At 37.3% G+C, this 25,962-nt stretch overlaps 3 protein-coding genes across 25 annotated transcripts in view; 2 read left to right on the forward strand and 1 right to left on the reverse strand.

The window, feature by feature from the left end:
- The first annotated feature begins 1,756 nt into the window (after nt 1–1,756).
- Pex5 (peroxin 5) lies at nt 1,757–6,704 on the forward strand. Of its 5 annotated transcripts, none has more exons than XM_046617345.2 (9): nt 1,757–1,904; nt 1,995–2,204; nt 2,634–2,990; nt 3,331–3,781; nt 3,940–4,483; nt 4,593–4,761; nt 4,893–5,050; nt 5,128–5,295; nt 5,792–6,704. In XM_046617345.2, exons 3-9 carry the CDS (start codon nt 2,643–2,645, stop codon nt 5,829–5,831), a joined length of 1,878 nt encoding a protein of 625 aa, XP_046473301.1. In that variant the 5' UTR covers nt 1,757–1,904; nt 1,995–2,204; nt 2,634–2,642; the 3' UTR covers nt 5,832–6,704. The 5 variants fall into 5 exon arrangements, with proteins under 5 accessions (XP_046473301.1, XP_068990571.1, XP_046473300.1 ...); XM_069134469.1 differs by having other exon boundaries at nt 1,819–2,204; nt 3,940–4,013; nt 4,071–4,483; XM_046617344.2 differs by having other exon boundaries at nt 1,818–2,204; nt 3,337–3,781.
- The window catches only part of ninaB (neither inactivation nor afterpotential B), a 60,200-nt gene continuing 38,212 nt past the window's right edge, over nt 3,975–25,962 (reverse strand). For 5 of the 11 annotated variants that reach the window (XM_046617353.2, XM_046617354.2, XM_046617348.2 and 2 more), the window contains 8 exons: nt 23,580–23,724; nt 23,329–23,479; nt 22,441–22,670; nt 22,195–22,377; nt 21,219–21,611; nt 21,033–21,131; nt 20,114–20,264; nt 6,990–7,364 (listed from right to left, as the gene is read on the reverse strand). In XM_046617353.2, the coding sequence (XP_046473309.1) occupies nt 7,207–7,364; nt 20,114–20,264; nt 21,033–21,131; nt 21,219–21,611; nt 22,195–22,377; nt 22,441–22,670; nt 23,329–23,479; nt 23,580–23,724 (1,510 nt within the window). In that variant the 3' untranslated portion in view covers nt 6,990–7,206. Of the gene's footprint in view, nt 5,392–6,989; nt 7,365–7,411; nt 7,978–17,814; nt 20,265–21,032; nt 21,132–21,218; nt 21,612–22,194; nt 22,378–22,440; nt 22,671–23,328; nt 23,480–23,579; nt 23,725–25,962 lie in introns of those variants that run through there. The other 6 variants (XM_046617349.2, XM_046617351.2, XM_046617358.2 and 3 more) reach the window with 6 other exon arrangements.
- LOC124214742 (neprilysin-4) lies at nt 8,595–19,611 on the forward strand. Of its 9 annotated transcripts, none has more exons than XM_046617343.2 (16): nt 8,596–8,935; nt 10,079–10,190; nt 10,624–10,673; nt 12,329–12,480; nt 12,702–12,841; nt 12,945–13,198; nt 14,750–15,007; nt 15,408–15,610; nt 15,713–15,892; nt 16,086–16,297; nt 16,405–16,627; nt 16,719–16,895; nt 17,330–17,492; nt 17,584–17,793; nt 18,269–18,375; nt 18,441–19,611. In XM_046617343.2, the coding sequence occupies exons 2-16, from the start codon at nt 10,084–10,086 to the stop codon at nt 18,714–18,716; spliced, it is 2,712 nt and encodes a 903-aa protein (XP_046473299.1). In that variant the 5' UTR covers nt 8,596–8,935; nt 10,079–10,083; the 3' UTR covers nt 18,717–19,611. The 9 variants fall into 9 exon arrangements, with proteins under 9 accessions (XP_068990566.1, XP_046473299.1, XP_068990563.1 ...); XM_046617342.2 differs by having other exon boundaries at nt 8,597–8,935; nt 10,486–10,673; XM_069134461.1 differs by lacking the exon at nt 8,596–8,935 and adding an exon at nt 9,852–9,944 and having other exon boundaries at nt 10,486–10,673.

Here is a 25,962-nt window from a genome sequence, read left to right on the forward strand (position 1 = left end):
TAATCGAATTCTCTCATTAGCTGCTTCGAATACACTCGCATCGTGTGGTTCGTGCGAAAAATGGATTGTGAGAACATATCGTATGGTTAGAATGTGAAAAATTTCGAACGCTTTGACACGCATCAGAGGCATGTAAAACTTGCTTTTGACCTAGGGCTTTCAACCTTCGCCTCGTGGTTTCTTGAGAATCTCTCGGTAATAAAAAAGCGTGGATTTTATGGGCATGGGCCACAAATACGATATAGAATATACTGCTAGACTTAGCAAGTTAAATTGCCAACTTCATGGCAGCGCTAGGTCGATTATCATCGAGATTTCGAATGTTTAGTTCAATTCAGTTGTGGCCTTAGAGCACATACTACGGGAGGTGGCTGCCCAACCTGTCACCTTGCGAAAACTGCAGCCGATGTGATGAGAGAGAAAGAGAGAGAGAGAGAGAGATAGAGAGAGAGAGAAAGAGAGAGAGAGAGAGAAGTATTAGGGGCACTCTGTCTCTCGCATTCAATTAGGTGATTATTTAAGACAGATTATACAGATTATACTCGACATATACCTTTCTCTCTCACTCCTCCGCTACCTTTCTGTATACGCGAAGCTACCTCGAGTATATGGCGCGAAGAGGTAAGAAGTAGCTATCTCACATGGGTTATCAACTGAAAAAGTGTCCACCATAAAGCGACAAAGAGTGGCTCAACAAGTCACCAGAATGATTCTAATAAGCAATTAGGCTTCAATCTGATTCGTGCTTTCTGTTGAATGTGGAACTTTTCCTACAACGCCATCTTAATTTCACCCTATTTCATGGACACTTTCTATGCACAAAGATAGTCCTCCTTACTTCTATATGCTTTAGGGTTGTGGCGTAAACTAGCGATATCCGAAGTACGCCAACCAAATGGGCAAATTGCATGGTAGTAAAATAGGCTCAGAGATTATTTGAATTTGTTCTGGGGTCGCATTCCTATACCAGTTTATTTAAAGAGTGATTTAAAGTAGCACTGTAAGAAAGCTGGCATAATATGTTATAACTGTAAAGTTGTAACTCAAAATCCTTGTCGCAACTTGTGGTAATTTCCAGAAATTTCTGTGACTTATCTATCTAATAGGAAAGGAATGTTGTTTTACGCGTAAGGGATGTTCAGTCAAACTTTTGAAGCATGTCGCACGCATGAATTTCCGCTCCAAAAGACTTTTTCGTTTTAATTGTTGACTGAAGAATATACCGACGAGTGCTAAACCCACTTTGTTCATTGAACCGGTACCATATATTTATTGCTCAGGGGCTAGCCTTCTTCATTACTACACGGTATTACTACTCAATGCTTGGGTCAGGCTTTTGGGTCCTCAGATCTGTATAGGTTTTGCGCTCTCCAGAAATTTTTAATACACGCGCTGTATTCTGGTGACTGAGTGACGTCTGATCGAACTTGCTCAATAACTTAAATGAAATTCCCTTTGCCTCGGCACCTCCCTGCCGCGCATAAGCGGAAGTACGTCATGTGTTAAGTAGTCTCGAAAATCGCCGAGTATTACCAACCACACCATGGAGACTTATACAAGGAGCACGAACTTGATGTATACAAATTGCTTCCCAAAATGAGAGGTCACTAGTGTTCAATAAGTACTGAAACAAAGTTTGGGGGGAGGCATAAGGCGGCAGTGAAAACTTTGTACGAATCCCATTGCAAGATCATCGATTAGTCGATCTTGGGCATCCCTGCAACCAATGACACTTCGCTGCTAAAGGAACACTAGCGACGCTAGCGGTACAGAAAATTAACGTAATATGTATGATTACTGTGACAAGTTTTGTCAATTCAACTATTTAACTTCGTGCTCCTTGTATAGTCTTCATGAACCACACTGTCATTTTGGCAGGGATTCGAGCCGTCATCGGAGAGTCGGTAATCATTAGAGTATATTCCCTGGATATCCTCGTTGGCTCTGATATGACGCAGTGATATCCATTACACGGTTTGATTTCACGAAAACAGGGTCGAGGCACAATCAGGGGCCCCCTCGATCGGTACTCGACGGACGTGCGGTGGAAGCGAGTGTTTTCGAACGATGTAGACAAACCACAAATAACACAATTGGCACTTGCTGCATGGATGGGAAACTCTTGCTGCCTGAGATAACCTCCGTCTTTTGTTATTGCAGCTATCGGAGATAATTCAGCCTTCGTTCTAAGTCGAGTATATTTCGTAAGTCCGTTAGAATATAGTGTCTCTTTACTCTCTCCTTGCACTTTTTCTGAGCTTTGACTTCGTATATCCTCACCTTGCTTTATTGTATTACTTTTTCATTTTTGCTCATCGTGTAAACAACGTGACACTAGGAAAGGCTGTACACACTTTCTTTTCCTTAGATCCATTAATTAACTTCACCTAATCCTGTAGTTTTCAGGTTTCATTACATTTTTTTTTTATTTATCAAGCAGTAGAAACTTGACTTGACTTTCAATTCATTCAAAAAGACAACATGAATATAGAGTTATCATAACTATTTTGGCAAGGTCATTATTTTTTTTTTCTTGCTTCACTTTTTGTACACTTGTTTTACATAATTGAATACGAGTTGCAGATAGCGTATCAGTTAATCAAACATGTCAAAACATCTTTGCGTTCTTTTAGAATCCAGTAATGGCACTGCGCGATTTGGTCGAGGGAGACTGCGGAGGGCCGAGTTCGGTTGCTCGTCTCGCCTCGCATTATGTTCAGGACCATGGATTTGTCGAGGAAGGCATTGGCCGGCCATTTGTGCCATCCACTTCTTTCGAGGCGTCTGATTCTGACCACTTGGTTAAGCAGTTTTTAGAGGAAACAGTCACTCATCCTCAAACATTTAGAATGGACAGTTTACTGCAGGAAATGCGACAGATTGATCACAATATTCATGCGCCTGTTCCTGCCCCTGGTGTGATTAAGGAATTAACTGGCCAAGACACAGCGTGGGCTAACCAGTATCTCGAATCTGGTCGTCATTTTGATGTAATTACGTAATATTCAAAACTGTGTGATAGTAGCGTTTGTTTCACTTTTTATTTCAAATACTTTGAAAATTTACAGATGGTCAAAAAACAATGGTATTGCTCCTAACATAAAATGAATCATTTTTAGAGATTTCTTAAATTGCTAGAATGCATCAAATTATTTTAAGTACGTCAAATCCAAACAGGATTCCGTATATTTTGCATAAATAAAAAATGGAAAACTGAAATGATAAACTGAATTAGTAAATACAAGCATTGGCATTTTATGCTAAGCACTGACTCAAAACTTCTAAATGCTTGGAAGATGTTTACAGAGTTTTAATTGAGTTTTGTTATAGGAACAGCATGCTGATGCTATATGGAATACACCCGCTGAAGCTATCATCCCACACTCTGAAACGTTTGAATTAGGATTAGGTCCCAAGTGGGCTGAAGAATACCTGGAACATAGTGTGGATAATGTAGAGAAGGACGTTAATCAGAATGGGTTTGTTGTCAAATCAACGGAAGCTTTGGATAACGATGACCCAAATTTTGCTTATTCAAAGTTCATGAAATTCATGCGACAAGAAGGCGAGATTCCCAGTGATCCTGGTCAGACTTCGCTGCCAAATCTAGAGAAGTTGGATGATAAATGGACAGAGGAATTTTCTTCCATGAATATTAGTGCTTCCGAACGCTCTGGAGATGTTCAAGACGAACATCCAGTTTTGAGCAAGATCGATGAAGAGCTAGCAGCTGCAGGGACATGGGCTGAAGAATTTTCCACAGAGAACTCTGAAACTCAAGGTTCATATTTAAATTGCATCAAAAAGTAATTCATCTCTGATATTTCCGGAATTGCCAGGGTGTAACTGACGTTCATATTCCGAATAATGAACGAATATCTTTTATAATTCGGGAAACTTGCTTTGTTATTCATTTTTATAATATTCTTGTATCCATAGATGCAGATGATTACAAATCGAATTTTTGGACAAGGTTGCAAGATGAGTGGGAGAAAATATCAGCCTCTGATGAAGTAAGCACTTCACACCCTTGGTTATCGGAATACGAAAAGTACTACGATCCTTTCCAGGAATACACCTTCACTGAAGAAAATGTAATGAAGGAAATACCAAATGCGTTGGAAGAGGGTAAGAAAAGGCTTGAGGCCGGTGATTTGCCCAGTGCGGTGCTTTGTTTCGAAGCTGCGGTTCAACAGGAAAAAGACAATTCAGAAGCGTGGCTTTTGCTGGGAAAAACACAAGCCGCGAATGAGCAGGATCCATTAGCCATATCCGCGTTGAAACACTGTTTATCTTTAGACCCAACAAACTCTGTTGCCATGATGACACTTGCTGTTTCATACACGAATGAATCATACCAAAATCAAGCCTGCATTACGTTGAAAGAATGGCTTATGAAGAATGAAAAATACAAAAATTTAACCTTTTTAAATAAAGGCTCCGTGACGAATCAAAGATCAAAAGTTTCTACGATTTTATCAGAGTAAGCCTTTCATTATTAAGATTCACACACTTCTTGAATAGATCTACCTTCTAATATCAGTCTGGATAATGAACTGCACATGAGTATTTATTCATTTATTTATTTCTAGGGACTCACACGAGGAAGTCAAACAGCTCTTCATTGAAGCTGCTAGAATGAATCCCACGAATGAAATAGATGCGGATGTCCAATGCGGTCTTGGTGTTTTGTTCAACATATCTAATGAATTTGACAAAGCCGTGGATTGTTTCAAAGCCGCGTTACACGTCAAGCCTGACGTGAGTAACGATATTTGAATATAGATATACCTACTCTCATATGCAGACGAAGAAAATAAGCGAACAGAGAAGAATCAGTAAACAGACTGTCGCAATTTGTCCGCAAATTCGTATAAGACAATTCTATTTAGGATTCCAGATTATGGAACAGATTGGGCGCTACTTTAGCCAATGGACAAAGATCTGAGGAAGCCATTGAAGCTTATCATAACGCGTTACGGATATCCCCGGGATTTATAAGGGCGCGATACAATCTTGGCATATCGTGCATCAACTTGTCAGCTTACAAGTTAGTAAATTAATTTATGAACTCTGCAGTCAAGTACAATTCGATTTCTGGCTTTAATACATCAATTTTACAAATAGAGAAGCCGGCGAGCATTTGCTAACAGCTTTGAATCAGCAAGCGCTGGGTCGAGATGCTCAAGGTCAAAGGAGCCATCCAGGTACCATGTCCGATTCGATTTGGTCAACACTTCGATTGGTTGTGTCACTAATGCACAAATATCACCTAAATGATGTAATAGAGGAAAGGTAAAAATAGTTTGACTTATAAAATATGTTACAGTACCAGCAGTATTTTGTATTTACCTGGATAAAATGTTCAATTCAGCTCTTCCACTCAATTGCCTAGAAAATAATTTGTGTTAATTTCTTTCTCATTGAACTAAAACTATCAGAATTCACAATTTACTTTATCACTTTCTTCCAAAGTATATACAAGCCAATGCTAGCGTTGTTTTGCGACGAAGTTTTGAAACTACTTTGATTTTTTTTCCGAAAAGTTTGGAATTGTCAGGGAACCTTGTAATGTGAAATGGGTGATTATCATAAGTTTCTACTACAGATCACAAATCGTACAGAATTCCGGCTAAAAAACAGTCGAGGAATAAATTGAATTTTTTCACACCTTAATCCATTTACTAATGTATTCACTACTTCAACCGAGGTCTTTTCAACATAAGACGAGTGTAAAGTATGTGTTATTTGTAATACTCATTGCTTAAATAATATTTTTCATCAATTTCAGGGATCTGGCAACACTCAACAAAGAATTTGAGATGGATTAGTTGACGATATAGTCAATTTAGGACAGTTGGCAATAAAATGTTATACTCAGCCCGGCAGATCGCACGGTCATTCATCATTCTTGATTCTTGAACAATTTTCAAAGAACTGATAACCGACAACGGTTATATCAAGGGTGGTGATGGATGATCCTGATATTGTTTTTACATTCTTGATCCTATGAGGACCGAAATATCGAAAATAACGGGATAAATGAAAACATTTTAACAAGTAACAAAATATAAAAAATATAAAAACGACAAAAATGAAAATAGAAAAAAAGAAAAAAAAAATACTAACGGTAATAAATAATGTATATAAACAATTGTATCTAAACCAATAACTTGGTAATAAGTATCTAAGCGTAATGTAAAATGCATGCTATTACATATGTATTAGATTTATAGAAAGGCGTGGGTTTATTTCGATGTATTCCCAATAATTTGAACTAATTACGTATAACAAATTGAAACAGAATTGTGAACTTCCATGTCCAAGTTCATGTAAAAAAAAAAAAAAAAAAATTGAATACAATGTAACTTTTATACTAAATATTTCTATTTACAAGAAAAAAAAAGAAGAAATTTACTCACGATAGAATTTTACTAACCATTTCTCTTTACGCAGTTTTGGTATAAGAAAAAGCGTTCTTTGGCATGTGAATCCACCGAAGTTGATAACGAACCGTGTTATTTTTTCGGTACTGAATTCGTGTAGTTCGTTAGTTTTATTGACTAATAATCACACATTTAATCGACGGGCTTCCGGTTATATCCTGAAAACTGTCGTGTCGAGGAATCGTATAAAAGAATAAGCAGAAAGTGAAAAAAAAAATCTAAAAAAAAAAAAAAAAAAAATAGTAAAAAGTTAATAAATCCATTCGTAAATATATACAAAATATATGCATATACATTACAGTTGATATAGGTTATGTTGTTAAGGTGTTAAATAATATTATATCTTACATAAAAAAATGTTTTCTGTTGACAACATTAACATAGATTAGATTATATTTCATACACCTGTTATATTATACGTTATACACTTATGCATATACTATAGCGTAGGCAACTGTGTCGCTAACATTACTCAGGTCTGTTTATTTTCACTATTTCATCGAATTCGAACGAACAACAATACTTCTGATCTTGTTCCTAATGTTTTTATGCTGCGTTACTTTTTAGAATTGATTTTTTTTTTTTGTGAATTCAAATTTTATATTTCACATATTATTCGTTATATTTGAGCATTGTATATTATTTAAATCGTTCGTGTAACGACAATTCGATCTGAAAGCAAAATTTTCAAGAATAATTTGTACATAAAACTTATACTACATACATACAATAATTTTTTTGTCATGCAGCAAATAAAATTTTAAAACGCTCCAATATTTTGTGCATAGTTCTTACCTCGAAGGAAAATATTATCTTCATTCGGTTTGTAAAAATTGTAAGTAAAACGTTGATGAAACATGACGACTTGAATTAAAGGATAGAAGTTTTGCGCATGTGACGAATGGCCCATGAAAATTGCTGTGAAACAAAATACATGTTCTTGTGTAGTGTTTTTTTCCACCGAGTTTCGTTTCATTTGTCGACGTATTAGTGTATCAACGTCTTTCAGTTTGGTTATCACCAATAATATATTTATACTATATTTTAAGATTGGATAATTACGCGTTTGTAACGTTATTATGCGTGGTACAAATTTCGAGTATCTACGCACCGCCGTTCCATGTTCAAACCATGCTTCTATGTACGTATTACACACAGAAATTTGTTGTGCATATTTTACACTGTTTTATAGCGATTTGAATGGTGTGGAAAACTTATGAATAATTTTAGGGGCATAAATCTGAGGAATTGTTTTTATATTTATAAATTACACTCGACGTGATTTCTATCCTGGTGAAAATTTTTATATTCTTGCGTGTCTGCTGTTTTCTACATCTCTCTAATTAGCAATAGTTGTTGATTTTGTAGATTCAATACTTCCTTACCTTCTTTCAATAATTCACAAGCTTCCGTAAAGATATTGGAGTAAAGAGCGTTATCGTGTTGTAATAGAAATTTTTAATAAAAAATCTCATCATACTAACGATGAGTATTAAGCAGGGTCGCCGCGCATGCCGAAAACCTGACGTACCTGAAATAGTCCAGAATTTTTAGTATACTTGTAGAAATCAGGGAATTTTGTCAAATTTCCGAAACAGTGTAAATTTGAAACTCGAACTTTTTATGTCGTTCCAAATGCTACAGTCTTGACTAAACACTTGACATAACTGTATATAATGCACACTTCAGTTTCTATTGACAAATTTAAATAGGTACAAGTGAAGTGCAACGACTTCAAAATAAATAATACACAATGCGGTAACGATTAATTGAATATTTTCGTCAATTATTTCAATTTCACAAGAAATACAAAAGGTATCTGGAAAAAAATTAATTTGGATCTTGAAAACATAGAAAAGTCGAGGAGTGTTACGTTCCAAAATTACAGGCAACCCTGATTATTGTAATAGACGGAAAAATATGCGCTATCAAGAGTGAGAAAAAAGTAACTTGTTGTGCTAATTGGCATTATTGCGCGATAATAGGTATTCATTAGAGCTGATTGCCGAATGAATGAATGAATGAACGAATGAATGACTGACCGACCGACTGCAGGGTGATGTGTAACGGCTAGCAGCGTGCAAATACTGACGGCATTTGTGTGTGTGATCCGTCTGCCAATCTGTATATTTAAATCAACGCTAGTGTCAGTACGTTAGCATTCATGGAGTGACTTCTGGCACAATAGCTCAATTCTCTTTGCTCTTAGTATCCGGGAGCATCATATCAGTCGAACCCGCGGACTTCATCTATAACACATTTCATTTCTAAATACGTTGGAATTGTCTCACCGTGAGTTTTATGATAATCCGAGTTCTACACTCGCATTCGCCAGTATTCATCCGGAGAAAACTTTACCGCGCTTTTCGCTCTGTCAATTGTTTGACGCAACATCACGATAACTATATATTGACAGCGGGTGGAACGGATTTTGTGTCGTGAAATGACAGAGTAAATATTGGCACAAGTGTAACAGCACATCGCCTCAGGTAAGAGTTTTTTTTGTTTTTTTTTTTTCCTCTTTTCACATTACTAAAACAAAAGCGAAAGCTTAGATACCAGTTTGCAATCATATTTGCAAATATGAAAAAGATCGCAGCATTACAATGATATTTTTTTTCAACCTTGTGACGATGATCCGGTGTTGAAAAATGTGCATATAACGAGTCGATCGTTTGGTTTTGAATCGACCTATTAATTCTCAAACGGTACAGGGAGTCCCAATTTTGAGAAAAAAGTATTCTTCTTTTAAAGATATTTAATAAAAGTTGATCAATCTTTTATGAGGATAAATTATTTTTCATTCATTCTGCAAAGAATTGTTCAAAACATCTCGACACCGTTATTTAGTTTCGTTGTACGTTTAAAGCTTTTTTTGTCAATGTCACTACACGTCGATTAACTTTATTTATAGCATGAATTTCGGTGCTTGTACATTTTGTAAAATTATGCAATAAAATTTGCCATTGGCAGTGTCATAGTTGACGGTGATTTGCAGCAGCACTCGAGAAGTACAACGTATACGTCGCGTCAGTTTCCGGAAGTTGAATAAAACGGTTGTTAAGAGTATATAAATGATAATAGGTTAGATAGGTACTTTCGGCGTATTGGAAGCTACGCGGAGCAAGCTTGGGTGACTTTAAGGTCTAGGATTGAAATTACAGTTTCATTTTCACATAATATTTATATTCGAAACTTCCAAGCAGTATCACAATACTTGGATATTGCAAGGTTTGCGGGGCAGAGAAGCGTGGAATGACTTGTACCTCACAACTCAACTCCTTTCATAGGGTGGGTGTGATTGACAATGGAAAACAAGTGCTGTAATCATCTTAAATTCTTAAATTGATTCTAAAGGTCATATCGTTTAGACCCTTTATTAATCTTAGTCCAAGTTGGGGCCTGCGTACATATCTTTCAGGTTTTATCGTAGCTCGTGTTTGACGCATTCTTGGATTTACTTGCACTTATATTTACCTGTCTCTTACGGTTTTTGAGGTACGGCCACTCTTTGCGCAACTTGACTGTAATCAAATTTTACATACCTGCGTCATGAGGTGAAAAAACTTGTCAGACAATTCGATTGACAATATTATTAATCAACGTCTTAAAAGAGATTTGCTTCGTTGCAGAAAAAATGAGAGGTAGCGATCGCTTGAGCCAGTTCAATGACGAAGACTACTATAGCGGTGGTCCATGTCCTTCTTGCAGATTAGCGATAAACAAGGAGACCGGAAGATTGAAGTAAATATGCACAACTGCGCAGACAGTCGTATACATAGATATATTTGTGCGAAATTCCGCGTGAATATTGTATTTTATTACCATGGTAACAATTTTCTGTCCATCCAAATTTGTCATAATTTGATCATTACTTGTCACGTCTTATGTCAAGGTGTAAGCAATCAGAGATTCGAAGAATAAAATGTCATCGAGATGTTTCCGCGATCGACGATGAATCGATAGCTATCACGTTTTTCCTCGTTGATTTGTCAATGATTTATCGCAAGGCTCATTTTAAACACGTGTGTTGTCTCAGGTGGTGCATGGGAGGAAACAATACCTGGCGATTGAGAGTTAGACTTATGCTAATTGTACCCGCAGTACTACTGCCGATCACTATTATTTACATAGCGATATGCAGGTCGAATACAATGGGAAAAATTTCAAACCATAGAACACAAGCCACTGACGAAGAAGCTCGCGAAAGCAGCGGTAGTATCAAAGGTAATTTGGATCAACACGTTGAGAATTTATGGGGTTCATAGGCTGATTAAAGAGCTTGGTGGAAAGAAACCGTTGTTTAAAATCTTCGGCAACGTTGTCGGAACTGATGCTGGTGATTAGTGACCACGAATGAAATGACAACCTTACTATGTCGGAGAAATTAATTAATTAAATCATTTTAGAAAAGTTTCAATTATTTGGACTCTCAGAACGATCAAACTCCAGTGTTTTTGTGCCGATTCTAATGTTTTTGAATCTATTTTGCTCACTGGACAGTGGATCCCCATGAATGTCTGAAATACCAAGCTTCCGCAAATCTATGTCTACTCACTGTGAAGATGACTATTTGTACAAAAATATTTCATTTGATCGTTGAAGATCTCTGTGGTGAAAAATATAGACTTAAACCCTTAGAATTGGGTAAAAACACCAGAGTTTAATCGTTTTTAAAGTTTTACTTATAAAAAATTTCCTGAAATTATTGATGTGTCAAGATAACGTTATTCGAATTTGTTTAGATTTGTTTCTATCGCAAAGTAGGGATGTTATTTCGTTCGTGTTCGTCATAATTTATGTAAATAATATTGTCGGAGATTTTATAAACGGCTTTTTCTCATTCCATAACTTTTAACTCGGACTGTGGCCCCTTTCATATTTGAAAGCAGGTTTCCCTGTGATGAAAACATCAGGGTTGTGAAATATGTATTGTTTTATTAATGCATTATCCATTTCATTACTCATTGATTTTTCAATGATCAATGAATTCCTTTTTCATTGTGCATTTTTTTGACAATTTACAATGGAACATCGCTGCATTATCCATTACACATTTAATGAATAGTGTATATTCTACCCATTATGCATTAATTTGATAGTTAAAACAGTGATGAAATTTGATATAATTTAAATAATTGGTGAATCTAAATTATCAATATAACGGTTATTTGAAAATTATTTAACTGCAAACACTCAGTATGATTTATTCGGGATGTTTTCAGTCGTTACTCTGGCCTCCACTGTTATATAAGTAATTGCTTAATAAAAAGTAGATAAAAATGAACTATAAGTTATTTTTGATATTGTCTTTTAACAATTTTATTTTTCCTAATCCGTCAATGCAGTCAACTAATCCATGATATTTTATGTATTGTGCATAGAAATAAATCCAATCGGTTCATTAGCACAACTATACATATATAATGTTTCAAATAAAATACAAGTTAGGCACTTTTGGGGTGTAGCCCCAAATTTATAATAAAAAACAGAGTAAAATAAAAGGCGTTTGCAGTAATAATATGCTTAGTGAATTATTTCTTAAAATAGTAAAAAAAAAATCCTCCCTTCATTTACCCACACCTATTACTGCAGTCATGTTTACTGCAATGAGAATCCGTAAACGCATTGTTGCATTAATGATGGACCAGTACTTTGGCAGTGGTTGATGCAATTCGAATCAATTAACCAATACTGTGGTAATTACCAACTGTGTTGTCATCCATTGTCAACTATCCATGTAATTACAAATTCTAGTTTCTATGCATTACCCCTTATTTTGATAGTGGATAATGCATTATTTTTCAATTAATATTTTCGCAACCCTGACAATGATACAGAATACACGATAAGCGTAATCCATTCTTCTTTTCAATTTTCAGCCACATTCAATTACGATCCCGATCAATCGGAAATTGAGGACAGAGAATTACTTCAGGAAATAAAGACCAGCTATGTGCCACCTGATATCACGTTCAACATGGGACGACAAAAAAGAGATGTTTCCAACGGAGACGAGTGGCATAATTTCAGGGTATTTAATAGATATGCATAAAATATGGGGGTTTGAGGAATTTTCTGTCAACAGTAGTAAATTTTCTGACGATTGTGTCACAGTATAGTGAAGTGTCAAAAAATTATTAACACTTGAAAGTCCCTTGACTTCGCGTGGCCCGAAAATTTGAAGAATTTATTGAGATCTCGTAAAATAATACAATCAATTCATTTCTTGGGTTAATAAGATCGAAATTTCAGGTGAGCGGAGATGACGCAGACATGTTGGTGGAAAAAAACACAGACATACCTGAGGAGAGGGTTGAGAATTCATTGGCTGATTATTCGGAGGACGACGCCGAGGCTTATGATAACGGGGAAACCGACATTGAGGATTACCAGTAAGCGTTAAGTAGATGAGAAATAATTTTCAAAATAAATATGCTTTTCAGGCCCCGATCACTGTTTAAATAGTACCTATACATAGACTCTGATTACCACAAGGGATGGCGAATTAATGTACGGAGGCACTGCGGGAAATTCGGCAAATCAAATGCCGTGGCAGACGGTTGATTCAGGTAACAAAGACGACGGGCAAACGCAGGGCGAATCTGACCCAGGCGAGCAGGGCGGAAGGCCCTCGATTGATGAGAATACCTGGTTGGCCATGCAGGAAGATGATGCCGGGGATAAATCCTCGGACTTTCATGCATTTTGGAAGGGCGAAGGTGACCTAAAGAGCATCCGCGAGGCCCAAGGTGCTTATAAGTATTATTTCATGTAAATGCAACCGATATATACATATATATTAATATACATGTATATATTTATATATATATATGTGTTGCGTTGTCATAAATTTATGCCTTCGAAGTATCTATTTAATATTCCTTTTAATCCGCTCATGTCTTCATTTGTGAATCGGATGAATATATATATCGAGAGGAGACCGTGAAACTCACCAGATTGAACGTCCGACTGCGCATGCGCCAGTTTTTGTTACGATTTTCAAACAGCCTCAAGCTTCACATGTCGAACTTGGCTTCTGGAGGTTATGTAGACAATGGGATTATTTTTGGGTCAGGCAGATTTTCAATAATTCGAGGCAGCACGCTTGTGACGAAATTTTGACTGTCATTTGATCAATTAAAACCGACATAATGTCAACGGACGAAAAATTTGCTTTGAAATACAGATAAAGAAGTCTGGTAACTGTCGAAATTTCTAATTTCTGCTCGGCTGTTATTTGACGACGACAAGTCAATTCACAGTCGACTTGAATCTCCGATTGGTTGATTTCGTTCCGTGTGCCACTTGCGTTGACACAGCGATTCGGCAAGTCTTGGCAAACTTCTGTAACCATTGACTAAACGATCGTTTCGTACACTGTTTCGATTCAGTTGGCTCCCCTGCTTTGCAGACGAATATATTGCCACGCAACGATCTCGCCGACCAATGGGATTCAATCGTTTTACGCATGTACAGTCTATCACTCAGCATGCTGAGTTTCACCCTTTCCTCTAGGGGTATATTTATTATTGATAATCGCTTAAATGAATGTATAGATGTATCCGCGCTTTATCTGCGCTTGGTATATGATAAATGTTGATCTGTACAGTGGATTATAGTTGAATCTGTGTAAATTGTAATAAGAGAGATAAGGATACGATTGAAGAAATAGATAAATTATCTGTAGATCGATGCTACATGTGTGCGCTAAGCCAGTTTTCAATAAAAACGATAGCTTTCAATGAATAATTATCGTGCGAGAATCAACCGCAGGCCTGTACATCCTTCACACATCCAACTACTAATCACAGGCCTTTTACTGATGTTACTAAATTCATTCTTTTACTCATGTATTATATTCAAATTTTCGTATAATACGAGGACGTTGATTTTGTAATATCTTTTCTGCCCTACCTCCGTCAACAACTCGACTACTTTGTAGTTTTTGACAGGAAAATAGAATTTCTGACATGAACGCATATCGGGGCTTTTTGACTCGTGTGAATTTCGCACTCACCTTCGACTAGTGCGGCAATTTATACTCAATCATAAAAAAAATTCCTATTTTATGCGCGCTTGCCATGAACTGATAACTAATATCAAAACACATTCGGTCTCTAACGTACGTTTTATTCTTGAATGTAGCTAAGCGACGTGACGACTTTCATTATACTGAAACCGAGTGTAAGGCCTGTAGTTAGATATATATTTTGATAGCCTTAACAATTATATATATTATCTAGAAAAAGTTGTTTGTTATTATTTATATATTATACACTTCCCGATGTTATTAATTGCAGCGAAGATGATGTTAAAGTATATGGATAGAACGGTAGATCCTTGTCACGACTTTTACCAATATGCATGCGGTAATTGGGGAAAACGTAACCCAATACCAAAAGACAAAGCGGGTTACGATACGTTCGAAATGCTAAGAGAGTCCTTAGATTCAGTTTTGAAAGAATTATTGGAGGAACCCATCTCACCGGGGGCGAAAGCAAATTCTGCCGATGCTACGGTCAAGGCTAAGCATCTTTATCACAGCTGTATGAATTACGGTGAGTAAAAATTCGCGTATTACAAGATAAGGTGAGAAAAGAATACCGTTTCGGTATCGAGATGAATGAGACGTTTCTGTAACGTTCGATTAAAAAAAAAAATTTTTAACGTTCTTGGATTGACGTTGAAAATAGAACCTTACGTTGTGTACGAATGTGAAGGTTTAACTTGACGACAAAAGTAAATCAGACATTACTCGTAAATAATTTGGAAAAAAACTTAGCGAGAGATGAAATAGTTAGCCTATAAACCGCTTGGATAATGTAAAACAAATCAACGGAATAGAGGAATTATTTGTTTCATTTCGGTCTTTGTCTTCTAAAGAGGAAAATGATAAAAAGTAATGAAACAGGAATATCTACGATTTAATAATAATCTGACATGCAAAATGACGCCTAGAGATCTTGGAGCAGCGTATGGAGCGACCTCTAATCGAGCTTTTGGACGAACTCGGAGGATGGCCGATCCTGCAGCCGAGTTGGGATCCCAAGAAGTTTGACTGGCTTCTTTTGGTCGCGCAATTGCGGTTGTACAACAATGACATACTGATATCCGAATGGGTTGGGCCGGATATAAGGGATAGCGATCAGTACGTGATTCAAGTAAGTGACTTACCTGCTCTTTTAAGGATGGAAGTTTTCCTTACGCATACCGCACCATTACTATCTGCGAGCAGTAATCACCGGTCCATTTGCCGTTCACAGTTCGATCAAACCTCTCTTGGCCTGCCGACGCGAGATTACTTTCTTCAACCCTCGAACACTCTCTACCTTGAAGCTTACAAAAGTTACTTGATCAAGATCGCTACGCTGCTTGGGGCTCCTCTTGAAAATGCGACGTTTCACGCCGATGAACTTATTGAATTCGAGACGAAATTGGCTAAGGTAATTCAATGACATCAGCTCACCTCATATTTTTCAAATGCGTCCCAATGAATTGAATGAAGTTCTCGATTTCAAATCGTTGTAAAAATTTCAGACTACTGGTGTCAAAGAATGATCGAGTTCTTCGATCACCAATCTGCAGAATTCAAATGTTCCGTTCCTGTAGCTTATTTGACAATTTTTTTCCCGTTAGATCACCTCATCACCGGACGAGAGACGCAACGTTTCAGAGCTTTACCAAAGAATGAGTATCGGCGAGTTGAGAATAGTGATACCGCAAATCGATTGGCACAGATATTTGTCGATAGTTTTGGCACGACCGGCAAATACTTCAGAGCCCGTTGTGGTTTTTGCTCTTCAATATATTCAGGACTTGGTAAATCTGCTGTCAAAAACACCGTCGAGGTATATAAAGTTTTGAAAAGACAAAAAGTATTCACTCGCATAGCCGCATGCATGTTGTCTACGGTTTACACATTTCGAAAGATTCATAAAACTTTCTCTTCTTTCAGAACAATATCAAACTATCTTCTTTGGCGCTTCGTACGTCACCGTGTAAACAATTTGGACGATCGTTTCCAAGAAGCCAAGCAAAAGTTTTACTATATACTCTTTGGCAGAGAGCAGGCACCATTGAGATGGAAGAATTGCGTTGCCCAGGTGAATTCCAATATGGGAATGGCCGTCGGTTCGATGTTCGTAAGAAAATATTTCGACGAGAACAGCAAAAATGATGTGAGAGTTGCCCATGCCCATGTTACATAAATCTTATAATTTGAAATACCTCACTAATCATGCCGTTTCTTGCGTCACCCTCGTCGTCAAGACTCTGCTGATGACCCAAGAGATCCAACAATCGTTCAGGGAACTGTTGAAAAAGACTAGCTGGATCGATGACGACACCAAGCAGCTTGCCGGCGAAAAAGTAGACGACATGTTGCTCAGGATCGGATATCCCGATTTTATATTGGAACAACATTTGCTCAATGAACGATATAAAGATGTAATTCAACAAGTTCTCTATGATTTCACCGAGCGTACGTTAAATCCGGAACAGTTGCCTTTGATTTTTTGATCATCGGTATCCAAAAAGTTTCGAGACGTCGTTTTCGTTATACTTTTGTGATACTGGACAGATATTACAAATATACCAAAACATAATATCGTCACTAGATGCGCTGCGATAACTTCACATATTTGATGAAATGTTTAACACTTCGCTACAAATGTCTCGTTTTTGACATTTTACTGAGGCTTTTTCACTAGATGAAATTGTTCAGATTTGAACATGCAGGTTTTTTTTGTCCTTCTTGGTTGACCACACGCAGGGCAACTATTGTAGGGTGGCGGAACACCTTTACGGGTTTACCCTACGATCTCTGTGGTCTAGACTTGTTGACTAATGAAACTGATTGTCCCCTTTCTATATTGAAATAGGTTGTCATAAGTTCGGACAAATATTTCGAGAATACTTTAAACATTCTCCAGCACTTGACGCGGGTGGAACAGGACAGACTCGGCAGTCCAGTGAACAAAACACTCTGGAACACGGCGCCGGCTGTGGTCAACGCTTATTACAGTCGCAACAAAAATCAGATAAGTATGTCGTCATGAGAAAGGATGTGATAAATTGATCCCTCGAGGAAGTAGGATCACTCTATCCTCACCTTTCATATTCCCCGAATGTGCAGTGTTCCCGGCGGGAATTTTACAGCCACCTTTTTATCACCGATATTTTCCACGGAGCCTCAATTACGGCGGTATAGGAGTCGTCATTGGTCACGAAATCACACACGGATTTGATGATAAGGGCAGGCTCTTTGACAAGGATGGTAACTTGCACAGGTGGTGGAAGGACCCCGCCATTGAAGGCTTTCATCAAAGAGCTCAATGTTTGATCGGTAAGGATGATTTCCTTGAAGTTGAAACCGAAACTCATGAATTTTATTAATAATTTTTCAAAATAATTTCAAAACGCTACGGATACTCTTAGTAGCGGCTAAAGCGAGTCACTATAACCTCGTTGACATTTTGTGGAGATACGATCAGAGACAAAAATGTTTCCAAAGTCATTAGAATCGAATTGAAAAACACCAGAGTTTAATAATTGTGAATGGTCCGATTATAAAATCATTTATCAATTACTTCTTGATACCCTAGCTTGTGTTGTTAGAGTTCCCTCGGAATCATGTCTATTACATACCAGAGACGTTGTTTCATTCGTATTCAAAACAAGTGTCAAATAATACTGGTGGAAATTTTTCAAACGATTTCTCTTGTTTTCCTAACGTTTGATTCCGACGGTACGGCCCATTCATTATTAAAATAATACAACAAACATAGATACAATTTATAGTCTTTGTCCGCATTTGTCAGACCAGTATAGTCACTATACCGTGACTGAGGTGGGGATGCAGATTGATGGAGTAAACACGCAGGGTGAGAACATCGCGGATAACGGAGGAATCAAACAAGCATTCAGGGTAAGTCGATGGAGCATAGAGAAAACAAAACGGAATCGCAAATACGTGTGAGGATTCACTTTTAGGCTTATCAGAGATGGTTGAACGCGAACGGGGAGGTTAACGAAACGTTGCCGGGAATCAGCGCGACGGGGAAGCAGCTATTCTTCCTGAACTTCGCGCAAGTTTGGTGCGGATCCATGAGACCAGAAGCAACGCGCAACAAATTGAAAACGGCGGTTCATTCGCCGGGGAAATTTCGCGTTATTGGAACTCTGTCGAATTCCGAGGACTTTGCCAAAGTTTACGGGTGTCCCGTTGGGACGCCAATGAATCCTTTCAAGAAGTGCTCAGTTTGGTGAACGATGAGAAAACGTTAGACGTTTTCAAATTTAATCGCTAAAGAAATATATGCAATTATTTTTGATAAAATAGGATTGTATTTTATCTGGCAACTGGATAACAAAATGTTGTTTAACATAAAATTGTACCTATATGTCGCAGTTACGTTTTAAGTACCTTTCGAGCAGTTGTATGGAAAGAAGATGCGAAGGTAAAAGTTATGCACGGGAAGTAATAATCCATGTGTAATCATACCGAAAGGTAGCATACCGAAATTTAATAGGCCGAACGACGGACCGCGCATGCGCCAAACAATTAAACTTTATTGGTCAACGAGATCGTACCACAGCAATATTTCCGTCTGCAAGACAGGGCAGCCAACTGTCTCGAAACGAGGCTTGAGGCATCTAATTCCCCCGCGTTAAGTGGCAAAATTAAATTGTGTTGTTATGATGATTCAGAGTAGTCATCAGTCACTTAACCGATTGACTGGTACGAGTTTTTACAGATTTTTGAATTTTTTGAATTTGCCACCCCTTGAGGGTGAGTCGGGGTGAATTTGCAGTTTTATTATGGATTTTTTCTTGTTTTATTCAAGTTCGAAATTTGGTTTACCTGTAGGGATTTCAAATATTACCGTCACCATTTTGGACTCTCCGTTTTGCGATTATTCTATTCTGATAACGGACTCATCATCAGCGACCCCATAAACCCCCAAGTAACAAGTTTCAAAAGATTAATTCCACTGCTTGACTTTCTGGTACAAAGGTGCCGATGCTTAGTCATAATTACCGGTACTTAAAGCCGCCATTTTAAATTCTCATATCGAATTTTGCAATTCTGTTTTCAAATTCGGATTCAGCGACCTCCAAACCGGTGGTGTACCAATTTTGGTCAAAATTCATCGAAAAATAACAGTTATTCAAAAATGTTCACATATGCATCATTACCAGTCACCCGGTAAACAATGAAAGTTTGCCTTTTTCGAATCACTACATTATCTATTTGAGGTTGGCTTAAAAGAATTCGCATCACCTCCATAACCTCTAAAGTTGCATTTGACAGCTGAAGCTTGAAGTGGCCACCCTGGATGAAAATCTGACAAAGCTCGCGAGCTTAGTCAGGAGATTAGTGTGTTAAGTTTCACCTCTTCCTCTCAATATGCATAACCGTAAAGTACAATATGTTACTGGCAATCTGAGGGTCTGTGCTTTGGTTCGTTTCATGCTTTCTGTCTGGCTGCTGTTAATCTTCGTTGATGATAATGAGAACATATGTAGCCACAAGACTTTCCGCAGTAACATGCGGAACATTTGGTGCCCGGAGAAACAAAACTTCTGCGATATTACCAAACTGTAGAAACTGTGTGGCAAGGAACATCTGCGGTTTGAGTTCTATATTTTCAAGTCAAACCAACCGTGCAAACATTTCGGCACTGGTCCCGGCGTATCGAACGTCGAACGAGCTATTTCCTCCAACGTTTCTGCATCCAACACCAACAGCCCAACCTCAGTTTCTCGATCTTGTCCCCAGATAAGAGCCGAAACTATGACACCATCGTCTTCTTTCTGGATAAGATTAGTAAAAAAGTAGCCATAGACATTTTTTCAGTCTTTACAAAAAGTTTTTTTCGATATCTGAAGCATCTAATCGATTAATGCTGGTTTAACTTGCGAATGAACTCCCTACAAATCCTTTAGGTTGGATTTCTGATTTTGACCTACAACGATATTGTGTATACTATTTTGCTGATTACCTTTACGTCTGACTCTTTGTCGAAACAATATCGCGATTCTAGGGTATTTCTATCCATCTACATGTCATGTTTTGTAGAGGATTAACTGACGAACCAAATGAAGTACACTTCGTGAAAAGCTTCAGCTTTGACAAATGTTGCAATAATGTGAAGCATGCGCTCTTTTCATTCCATGTGTAAGGTTTCGAAATTCGATCGTATTTTAAACATGGTGGATTAAGAGTTGCACTAAAATTTTTTAAATCTCCGAAATATCGAAAGCAAAAACGCTGATTAAAGACCGTGGATGAAAATAAAGATAGTGCGATTCATATAAAAATCGATTCCGATTGTAAAATCACAACCTGCAAATTGGCAAATACCAAATACTGCAGGATGCATACTCAAAAGATCCAACGATTTTCACAACAAGCAACTCTTGGGACACATAATCGCGTAGTCAATTTTAAAATTCAGAAATTCAAATTTTAGACACTAGTAAGAATTCCTTTCTCCCAAATCGATCTTGTTCCATCATGCCTGGGAATCCGCATTTTCAATTTTCTGCGAGTGTAAAATTTGAAAACAAGTGAATATTTACCTTTCCGTTTGGATTTGGAACGAATATCGGCTCACTAGGAAAAACGTTGTTCTCGCACCAAGTTTTCGTAGTTTTCGTGACAGTATCCACTTTGATGATCTAGAACACGGGAGAAATCGTTCAATGAATTCATAGGACAAGATGCTTCCAGGTGTAGAGAAATAATTCGTCGAGAATATAACAAACCGTTCCTGGATTGTCCATATCAACATCGCTAGATATGGCGTAAAAATATCTGTACTCTTTTCCCACGAGAGAATATTTTATCCTGGGTGTCTCGCAGCCTAAATCGCAAAGCATTTCCGGGCTCACGAAAACTTTTCCATTCGAAAGTCGTTCCGCCGTGGCTTTTTTTCGAACAATACCATCAAATACTGCAGACTTCTCGTTCAAATCTGCCTTTGCTTCATCCTTCGTCTTATCTCTGTCGGTAATTATCACCGGATTTCTACACTCGATTGGATCTTCGATCAAGTCGTATTCCTTAGGAACGTCAGCCGTTAGAGGAACAATTGGCAATATGAAACGCAATGGTCGGCCACGAAACAACTTCGCGTAGTCAGGGTTTGAATGCATGTCCTGAAAGATTTATAGAGTGTACAATCAAGTCGGAATAGTGGATGAAACAAAAGTTTAGAAAGTCTCACTTAAGCTAATCTAGTTAGATATAGCTAGAAAGGTTCTCATGTCATGTGAAAAAAATTTGAAAAGCTGACTTTTACACACTGAGACCTAATTATGTCTTTCTCCAGAGAAATAAGGTTATTCTGTGAATTTTTAACAAGAAATCCACATTTTTCGTCTAATTCTGACTAACTGTAGTTCATTTTATTCGATCGATGAATTTTTTGATATCATAGAAAAATATTAGAATATCTCGAGATGGGATTTAGTCGATTGATTTGGTTTTATTCAACTTAGAGCTGATTAGGTTTTGAGCAAATACGGTTCAGCCATTCCCGAGTAGTTTACGATGATTAAAACAGCTCTTGTTCTGAGATAATAAACATCAGGAATGGCGGGAAATTTCAGAACTGGGCATTTCGGGCCAGCAATACTAAGCATCGTCATAAGTTAAGCAAATGACACTTTCCGGTCCCGAAATGTCCCACCGTAGTTTTTGTGGTCGTTGAACACTGTGCCAAGGCTCTGCGTGAAGTACCTTCATAACGTCGATGTACATGCAGTCGAGCATTTTTGCATCTTTGTAACAGCAAACATCCAAAACAACATATTTTCCGTCACTGGTTTCGAACTGATTGATTATGTGAAGGAAGAAGAACGGCTCCGCAACGAAAGTTCTCTCGATCAGACCAGTTTTCCGGGAGATCAGGTGTATCAGAGTCTGAAAATGAGAAAAATTTCCCAGGGATATTAGTTAGAAAAAATTGCAATGACGGTTACACACCTTTTCGTTTTCGTACCACTTGAGGCAACTGCATAAACGATCATTCGTAAACTGACTCACTGCCATGGTCAGCAATGCGACGGACAGTGGCTGTTCGATGATTATAAAGTAATTGTCGGTTATTCCAAACGTGTGCATGTACGACGGATTCAACGTCCATCTCGAGTGGACGGTCGCAACAACGGTGGCCTGATCGAACATCGACAGTTTCTTCTCGTTCCCCGTTTCGTCTGGTTGGAGCAGAAGAAAAGAGAATTCATTCGCTGAGAGTAACTATGCGGAAAATTGACCGGTATTATGGTCCCAAAAGGGTGCAAAGCCCACTCAAATGCTTTCAAAAATGTATTTGGAATACAAAAAGCGAAATGCTTTTAAATAATGTAATTGAAGCCAATGGAAAAATGGAATTGTTTTCTTCAATTCTATTCAAAATGAAAAATGTGAAATATGGTCATTTGAAATGAGGCACAAACGTAAAATAACATAAATACTGCAAGTATTTCGATTCATCCTAACAGTTGAGATATGCCTTTGTCGACTGTCATTTTATTTTGTACACGCGTTAGTTTTTCTTGACAAGTTCTTCACGTTAAGTTCGGTTGTTGATGTGCCTCGTGTTAGGCAAAAGGCTAGAATATTATCGTTCTACGAAATGTCATTGTCGCTATTACGCCTCTGGAAAGAGAGGCTAATGTAGGCCTACATGCTTTATCCGCAAGCCCAATTAAGTCAGCATATTTGTAAAATCGCTGCTTAATCCGAGCGAAAGGACCGTCGCATTGTTAAAAACCCTCTCAAAAATCGCAGAATCGTATTTCGCCTGCGAAAATACGCACGTCCCAAATGAAAGCATTTCCGATATTATCCAGCCCAGCAATAAACACCCACCGACAGTGATGCGGTTTGGTGGAAAGCAAATCACACTGTAGGCTGGTCCTCGTGCCGTGATGCTCATCCCGAGGTTATACACGGTCCCATCGGTCATTACATGCGGATGCGCAGTGTGATTAACTACGCCCACGTAATTGGATATGCAAAGCTGGAAGTTGATCAGAACGTAAGTGACACACTTGGCCGTTATTCTCTTCAGCTGCAGCAACGTTGTTTCGAGAATATAGTTTTATGGTCGGTATGGTCACCTTGCTTTTCGTTTCCAAAGTCTCCGGGTCTATCCGATGGATGAATGGCGCCTCGGTGAAGGTGTAAAATTCATCACCGAATGGGTAGACCGATATCATCGAATTGTCAGTCATCGTGTCCTCGGCGTTGAAAACAGCCGCCACTCTGTCGTTGAAACAAGATTATGAGAAATTATTCGGTACACGTTACGAGTCCATTGGTGTACAAGATAACGAGCATTTTTATTTATGATTTATACCGTGAAAGATGTATTAATATTAGTCAGGTACGCATTTATCTACAAGATAATCAGTGCCGTGCTTAGGGGTGGGGCAAATAAGCAAGCTCCCTACCCGCCGTGCCATGAAGGTGGCAGTCGAGTGAATTTTTTTTTTTCATAAAATGAAAAAATCTGTGGTAACCAATATAATATATATGAGGTATTCCATGCCAACTGAGAGGACATTTTCCCTGACCCCCGGCAATTTGCTTCTTAATTTTTTTATATGATTCCACAACCTAGAAAAAGCACTCACCATTTTTTTCAGATTTTTCATTTCAACCATTCATTTTTAAAAAATGTTACAAACCCTTTTATGGTCCTAAAGAAAAACGCAATTTTTTATTTTTTTTACAAAAATTCACATAATTTCTGGGTCCCAAAACAAACATTTTGAGCCATAGTTCAGAGTGGAGAATTGATTTTTTGTATTTTTTAAATATTTTTTCAGAGGAATAATTTTTCTTATTTTGTATGTATACAAATTGTAAGATTGCTTCATTATTTTTTATATGATACTGCAACCTAAAAAAAGCTCTCACCATTTTTTTCATATTTTTCGTCCCAACCATTCTTTTTTAAAAAATGTTACAAACATAACATATGTTTTGTATGCGTACAAAATAAGAATATTATTCCTCTAAAAAAATACAAAAAATCAATTTTCCACTCTGAACTATGGCTCAAAGTGTTTGTTTTGGGACCCAGAAATTATGTGAATTTAAAAAAAAAAAAATAAAAAATGGCGTTTTTTTTTAGGACCATAAAAGGGTTTGTAATATTTTTTAAAAAGGAATGGTTGGAACGAAAAATCTGAAACAAATGGTGAGTGCTTTTTTTAGGTTGTAAAATGATATAAATAATAATGAAGCAAATTGGCGGGGGTCAGGAAAAATGTCCTCTCAGTTGGCATGGAATACCTCATATACATATGCGCCACATATTACTTCAGTATCTCACACTGCACATTCGGCATGGACGAATGCCTGACGAACAAATGTATTTTTCATAATACATTTTGAAGTTGGAAGTGATTAATTTTGATGAAATTGTCAAATCTTAGAAATGACATTTAATGAAAGAAAATATGTGAAAGTTTCCGTTTCTCCTAGGAAATAGTGTAATATGAGTCATTTACTTGATGTGGGGTGGTTTACACTCCAGATATCCACAACAGGTAAGACTATATATTCAATTCTGAAACAGTACCCAGAACTTTTTCAGATTTTTTATTCAACTGGTTAATTATTTGTAAATATCGAGTGTGATTTTGAAAAGAATCTTTTTTAAAATTCGCGAAAGATTCTGAAAAATTATATTTTCTTTTCGAAACATGCCACGACCGGTCCACTGATAGGAATGTTAAAAAAAAAAAATTGAACACTGTCAAGCTTTCTTATCAAAATTCTCGAAACTTCTATTTTTCACTTATCACATTTCTAGACCGATTCGTTTCTGAAGTTGATAAAAAAAAGTTGAATGTATCAATAAAAATAGATAAAAATCGCTCTAAAATAAAACTGGTCTAGAAATGTACTAAGTGAGAAATAAAAGTTTTGAGTATTTTTCAGGAATTTTCACACCGTTTAAACAATGTTCTAGTTTATCAAAAAAATCAATTCCGAAAAAACAATATAAATAGAATCGCTCCACCATGGGCTCGGTTTTGAGATATTTGTGATAGAAAATACAGTTTTTGAGAATTTTTTTTTGAGGATTCTAAAAAAGGTTCTTTTTATAATCGCTCTAAGTATTTATAAATAATTGATCAGTTGAATAAAAAAATTTGAAAACGTTGAGGGTACTGTTTCAGAGTTGGGATAATTGCAGAAAAAATTTTGAGACGCTAATTATAATAAGATTGTCAGACGCTAATCGGATTCGCATGGAATTCCCCATACACACGTATATTTGTATTGAAATAGGCACGGCGCTATTGCCACATCTATGGTAAACGAAACTATACAAAGATATGATTACTGAAATTAATTTTATAGTTTCTCATAGCAAACACGTCTTGATTATACATATAAGTAGTCATATGAAATGAATTCGGATCGCGAAAACTATTATTAATTAATAAAGATTATCGTATGACCATGTCCATGTGGTATACATATAGT

This window comes from Neodiprion pinetum, chromosome 3 (genome assembly GCF_021155775.2).
Source record: "Neodiprion pinetum isolate iyNeoPine1 chromosome 3, iyNeoPine1.2, whole genome shotgun sequence".
NCBI lineage: Eukaryota > Metazoa > Arthropoda > Insecta > Hymenoptera > Diprionidae > Neodiprion > Neodiprion pinetum.

Coding starts and splice junctions, on each gene's coding strand:
- LOC124214742 (XM_046617342.2), top strand. CDS start 10,084: ATGAGAGGTAGCGATCGCTTGAGCCAGTTCAATGACGAAGACTACTAT. Junction 12,842..12,944: donor ACCGACATTGAGGATTACCA/GTAAGCGTTAAG, acceptor GATTACCACAAG/GGATGGCGAATTAATGTACG. Junction 15,893..16,085: donor TCGAGACGAAATTGGCTAAG/GTAATTCAATGA, acceptor TTTTCCCGTTAG/ATCACCTCATCACCGGACGA.
- Pex5 (XM_046617345.2), top strand. CDS start 2,643: ATGGCACTGCGCGATTTGGTCGAGGGAGACTGCGGAGGGCCGAGTTCG. Junction 5,051..5,127: donor ATCAACTTGTCAGCTTACAA/GTTAGTAAATTA, acceptor TTTTACAAATAG/AGAAGCCGGCGAGCATTTGC. Junction 5,296..5,791: donor AATGATGTAATAGAGGAAAG/GTAAAAATAGTT, acceptor CATCAATTTCAG/GGATCTGGCAACACTCAACA.